Source organism: Gadus macrocephalus, chromosome 18 (assembly GCF_031168955.1).
Source record: "Gadus macrocephalus chromosome 18, ASM3116895v1".
Taxonomy (NCBI): Eukaryota; Metazoa; Chordata; class Actinopteri; order Gadiformes; family Gadidae; genus Gadus; species Gadus macrocephalus.
In genome coordinates, this window is record NC_082399.1 from 2,863,537 (window position 1) to 2,869,935 (window position 6,399).

A 6,399-nucleotide genomic window follows, 5' to 3' on the forward strand; every position below is an offset into this window, starting at 1 on the left:
TAACCTTGTTCGGAGCATTTAGTGTATGGAGACTATTAAAAGAGTGTAGATGTCGCTAATCGGGACGCTTTCTCTTTCATTTACATGCAGTCATTTAGCAGACGTTTTTATCCAAAGGGACTTACGAGTGCTGCTGAGAATACTCAACAATCAAAAGTAGCAGCGAATAAATTATAAACGGCAGTTTCCTGTGTCGGCTCCACGGAGAGATCTTAGTCTCTGCTGCTTCCAGTCCCGAGTGTCCAGTCTAACGGAGAAAGGTCACACGATGACCTGGCCTTGAAACCCTAGAGCGAGGTGCAGAATGCTCTGCTGTCCAGGGGTCAAAGTTGGACACCTGGCCCCAACAAGGGGGTCATGACCTTCTGTTGTCTCCGCTGACCGGACAAACCACGCAGGGCGACCTTGTCGGCCGATTACTTCCTTACATCCATCCACCCCAGCAGGCCATGGGTGGGGGGAGCTCACCATCAAGCCTAACCTGTTGTTGAGCTGGTCGCTCGGCTTTAGTCTCTGTGGAAACGTGCCTTCATGTTGAAAAAAAACACAAACGCCGTGTTTCGTGGGGTTTCACTGAACCGGAACCCGATACCCAGCGGGTTCCCGCTCCGACAGAACCCTCATTGATCCCACATCCGGAAGGAGTCGCGCACGGGATCGGTTTACCGTCTTACTTTATGTTCTGGTCGGGTCCCCATGAACATTACCGCTCCGATCCCCCCGCTTCCCAGTAGCCCAAACATAACCCCACAGAGTCCCCTTTGTCGTCCCGTCCCCCCCGTCCCCCCCAACCGCCATGTCTCCCTTGTTGTCGTTTTAGCCTACAAGCGCACACACCTTTAATAAGACTATCGCTGAGACACAAGATATGTTCAGATAAGGGAGACCTTCATAGGCTTTATCCAGCCAGCAGCCACGTTGGCTCGTTGAGGCCGCGGAAACCTACTAGAATCTTACGGGGGAAACCAGGACGACTCGATGGAAATGTGTTCCAACTGCTGCGTGGGTGGGGGAGGGCAACGCAGAGCTACAGGTTATGCGTTGGGTTGTCGTGGTTTCCGAAGATTCTATAAGGTTTACCTTCTAGAATGAACATTCTAGAAGGTTTACTTTCTAGGATCAACATTCAAAGACATTCTACATTTTGGAACATTCTAGAAGATTTACCTTCTAGAATGTAGAATCCAACCATCCATATAATGACTCAAATCGTTGCATTCAATAGTTTTATTTTGAAAGGCAAATAACACAAACTTGCACAAAGTGACTACAATATGTCGGTAAAAAAGGTATGTCAACAAAATGAAACCAACATGCATGAGAAAACACAATCTAGAGTGGTTACAAAAGTCTCTAACCCTAACCCACTTTGACTTAAATACCCCTGAGCCTTAAACCTTCACTGTTTAAAAAGAGTGCACCAGGTCGCTGTGATGCGAGGCCACTTCAATAACCAAACCCTGAAGAAAATCCCATTACCCCCTCTATAAAAGACAAGTTGTGGACTGATGGCTCCAGAATGCATTTCCTGAGACCACTCTAATGTAAAGTTTGGGCAATAGTCCATACGTAAACGTATTAGGTGCAATCATACACCTAGATTGTGAGAAAGAGTTAGAGTAAGTCCTCCTGATAAGCAATAACACCACTCAACCCAACAAAGTTATGGCTAAAAGAGTGTCCTCTTGGCCGAAAGTGGCCTTCTGGGAAGAGTAGCCTATGCCTAACCTGCAAACCTCTAAAAACACAGAGAATCACCCTGTCCGGTGGTCAGATGTGGGGAGTGGTGTTCTCCACAATTGCCAGAGATTGGCACCTCGGGCAAATTTGTAAACAGACATTAGGAAAAAAAACTTGAGGACCCAGAGTATAGCCTAACGATGTTTCAGGTAGAGAGCTGCCATGCACACAGATACGCATCCGAACAGAAAGCCTTTTCTATTGGATTAGCAAAATGCTCCGATATCTTGATGGAAATAACTCCATTTTTGCCCACTGCCAGGTACGCTAAACATAACTGCTAGCTGTTAGCACAGCCCAATGCGCCGCATAACTGATACAAGAGTGAGTGGCTGAAGCTACCAAGGGGGCCAGCTGTTGATAACTGAGCCAGGGCGCTCTTCAACATGTCCTTATCCCCTCGTTAGGGCCTGGCATATTAATAAAGCACCTCTTTTGAAGACGTTCTGAACAGATCATCAATCACGGCTCTTTCAACCAATGACTTCCCCTGCTCCTCGTCACATTACAATCCGACACAATTAAGACTTAAAAAAAAAAACGCTTCCAAACATCGGCTGGCTTCGGCGGCGCAGGCGGAACGACGTAATGGATAACTAACGGCTGGTGTGAAGGGTGTGGGCACGCCCTAAGCATTCAAAACAATCGGAGGCTAATTCGGCTTAATTGCCTCAACGGTCCTCGTTAACATAACACCCGCGGGAGCGCGGCCGTCTGCCGTGGAGTGCGCGGAACACGTGTGGCGATGGAGTATGTTTACGCGATTCCGTGTGCGAACAGAACCCTTCATAATCGTCTCAGCGGAGAATAAGGCAAAACCTTCAATGAACATCTACACTCCTGGAGTTCTGAGCCGGGGGGGGGGGGGGGGGGGAGAATAGACTGGGGTGGGGTTGGGGGGGGGGGGGGGGTGGCGGTCAGATGCTGAGGATGATGCTGTGGATGGTGCCGGCTGGGATCTTGGCCTCGGTGTCCTCCCCGCTGCGTCTGAACAGCACCAGGGTGTCGGAGGGGAGGGTGGCGCTGGCGCTCTGGGTCTTGCCCAGCCAGCCACGGGCGCCGCGCTTGTACATCCTCACCGTGACCTGGAGGAGACCGAGAGAGACGGAGAAGATGGAAGGGTGGAGTCAAGACTCAACCAAACAGCACAGGGCAAGAACTCGAGTTGGATATTTTATTTTCCTTTATTGGTTTGCTGCTGGTTTTTTTGAGGGTTTTATCATTTTTATTGTAGAAAGGGTAAGACAGGAAGGTATGGGGGGGGGGGGGGGGGAAGACAGACATGCAGCAAAGGACCACGGGCCGGAATCAATCCCCGGTCGCTGTGGTAAGGAATGGGCCTTAATGGTACGCACTTTAAAATGGCCTGGGTTCCCTCCGTCAAAGAGGTCACTGTTCCTGTTTTGATTGGGTCTCAGTCAGGGTCATGACCCCCGACTTGAGACCTCTTGACCCCGTGTCTGGACCCCGACAGACAGCCATGGCCTTCACCTTTGACCTCTGCGTCGACAAGCTGTTGCTTCTGCCCCTGGCTCCCTTCCTGTGTATCGACCGGCTCCCAATCCTCAACACGCAACGGGCGAACGGCAGGCTGATCGCTGCTGCGGTGTGGTCAACATGACGTGACTGCAACTTAAACGACTCAATGAAAATGTGTAGTGCTTGTGTCATGTTCGCTACTTTTTAACGGTTGTAATTATGAGCCTTCAAATGACTAAAAATATATATTTCGATTATTGCTCGGAACAGGCTGCATCCGTACACAAATGCTCCCTGCTTTTAAATTCCCAAACTTTGACATTTAATTTAATTGACCATGTTTTCCTTTTGTTTCCATGACGTGCTTCCATCCCATTATAACGGCTGTAACCAGATTCAGCCGTGAAGGTAATCAAACCACATTCACCGGCGAAGAATAGCCAAACTCACTCTCTCTCTCTCTCTCTCTCTCTCTCTCTCTCTCTCTCTCTCTCTCTCTCTCTCTCTCTCTCTCTCGCCCTTTCTCTCTCGCCCTTTCTCTCTCTCTCTGGGCCGCCGCATTGAGCCGGGATAACAGAACTCGACGCAGACGTCTTTTCACATTTTCCTTAGCCACGGACAATTTTTCAATCTTTATTTCCTCCCCCCTATGTTCTTTCATCTCCGTCCCTCCATAATGCCCCGGCCTTTTAGTTAATGGCCGCGGCGGTCGGGGCCCAGTATATCAGCTCTTGTCCATCTCGCCGCTCATTGTTCCGGCCCAATAGGCCTTTTATTACGGAGACATCAAAAGCCAGATAAGCGCGGGAGGTGGGAGAAAAAGCCCTACTCTGGAGTCGTCCCCTCTTCTCTTTGTCCGCTGTTGAACATGATCATTTTAATAGTGAAAAGGTTTGTGGGCTCTGGGGCCGATGCGAAGTGTGGTGCCTCCCACCCCCAACGATGGATATGATCAAGATGGTAATGCCCCCCCCCCCCACGGCAACACCTGCACACTCTCGCGGCTAACCTTATTATCCGCAACAAAAGGCTGCTGCAATTTTGCGGCGGGCATCCTTTTAGTGGTAATTATTTAGCGTGTAGACCGAGGGAGTCACAAGGGGAAAGGGAAAGAAAGTGAGAGAGGGAAGAAAAAAAGAGAGAGGAAAAATATAGACAGAATAGCTTTTTAATGAGATAATGACCGATAAGCAAACCGGAATGCTTCTATATACGTATTTTAAATACTGCCGCTTTGAACGAGACGGGACGGAATGGAGACGAAGGAAAACAAGACGGCAGAACCCCCTTTTTTTTACTTTTCTTATCCGACTTCAAAAAGAACAAGCAGGTACGCCACACATTACATCTCGCTGTAATCACTTCCTCCTAAACGCCGTGCCACCAACCACTCCAGAGGAGAGGGGTGGAGGGACGGCGCCCAGTGAGACCGTGTCCCTGGCACCAAATCAAAGCACAAGTCGTACGCGAGAGGAGAGAGAGGCGGAGCTCTGTGTGGTCCGCTCTGCCCGTGTGCGGGGCTATACCCCCCCCCCTTTCAAGGCGTCTGTGGGAATGCCAAGTCACGTTCAGGGGAATACGTCGTTGCATGTCGGCCGCCCAGAGCTACCCGGACACGAGTGTCTGAGGACGCGGATCAGAGGTATCGCGTGTCCCGGGCCGGGGAGATTGAAGTGCCGAGCGGCAGGGCGGGGCTTTCCGAGTCCGACGGGCCTGTAATCTCCCGGTGCATACCTGTGTTGGTAAGATGAGGGCCCGCCTGTGTGCTCCGGTGAAGGGTAGAGGATGGTCCCCCTGGGGGCCCGGGGAAGGGGACGGTCCCACTATATTCCTCCGCCAAAGGAATTTCAAGTCTTTTTTTTTTTTTCTGGGTGCCGAACGTGGAAAAAGAAGTCAACCGAAGGTCGACTGGGTCCCAACCTGACCCTTTATTCTCCGGCTGTGTTCCAGACAGGAGCTGAAATGGATCCATGCACCCCAACGCTGTCTCACACCGACATCCATACTCCACGACAGACCGCTCTGAACGATGCTCTGTCAAAGTGAACGCCGTTTCACACGTTTACAAGACCACCAGATTTGGTGTCTGGTGTGTGGTGTGTGTGTACGTCAGTGTAATGCGTCTGTGTGTACGGATGTGTTTACAACTCTGGGTTTGTGTGTGTGTGTGTGTGTGCGCGCATGCACTAGCATGTCTGCGTGTGCATGCATGTGTGTGTGTACATGTATACTACTCCAGACTAGGAGAGGGCCTGGGGGTGTGGGTTGGGGTGTCACACAGGGGTCCATGAGCTCATTTAACCATGTCGTCTCCGTGCTCCCTCTCTCACTTTCTGTGTCGGGGGCTGGGGGGGGGTTGCTATGCTAGGGGGGGGGGGGGGTTGACATCTAAATCACCAGTCCACATCACTCATCTCATCTCAATGAGTCGAGGTGTTGCCCACCTACTCCACCAACAGTCATAAATCTTTCTACTGGGTCGGCTCCCAGCTCTCCTGTGAACTTAGAGGAACGACTCCTCACCCCGGGATGATGAGGGATGGCTGCGTTCGGGTTGGGTCATATGGTTGAGCATTATGTAACCCATTATCAATTGATTGAATTGAACATTTAGAGTTAAGTTGAATAGTCTAAAGTCAAGGGGCGGGGCTATTCAGTTGTGCTAGCCCTCTCCACTCACCACTCAATTCTTAACACTGCACCTTTAAGTCAAAGTAAACGTCAAATGCGTTGACGAGGACCTGACAATATTGTTTCTAAACATGGACGTCCGTTCTTCCTCCTCAGCTCTGCAGACTCACGCTAGCGAGGGGTGTGACGGGTGTGACAGATGCGACGCGTCTCACTAACGACCCGGGACCCACTAATGGCCCAGGAACGTGTCGCCACCTGCGCGTAATTTCCGCTCGTTTCAATCTGAGAGGTTCTGCCCTTGATGAAGCCGAAGGAATCTCAGTGGGGGGCTGTGTAGTTGGGGAGGGGGCGGGGGCGGGGGGGAGGGTGGGGATGGTGGTAGATGGGGGGGTGGGGGGGGGGGCAGGGGGGGGGGTTGGGGTGCGTCCCTCGCTGGAGCGACGGGTGCGTCCCTCGCTGGGAGCGACGGGTGCCTCGTTTCAGGTGAACTCGCAGTGAGCGTTACGGCACGCCGGCTTCAGAAGGCCGGCTCTTTGTTCCCCGCCG

The 6,399-nt window shown here is 51.5% G+C and overlaps 1 protein-coding gene across 2 annotated transcripts in view; it reads right to left on the reverse strand.

Moving 5' to 3' along the window:
- Nucleotides 1-1,212: 1,212 nt before the first annotated feature.
- si:zfos-911d5.4 (uncharacterized) overlaps nucleotides 1,213-6,399 on the reverse strand; it is a 12,261-nt gene continuing 7,074 nt past the window's right edge. For both annotated transcript variants that reach the window (XM_060037542.1, XM_060037541.1), the window contains exon 7: nucleotides 1,213-2,825. In XM_060037542.1, coding sequence (XP_059893525.1) covers nucleotides 2,658-2,825 — 168 coding nt within the window. In that variant the 3' untranslated portion in view covers nucleotides 1,213-2,657. The remainder of the gene's footprint in view (nucleotides 2,826-6,399) is intronic.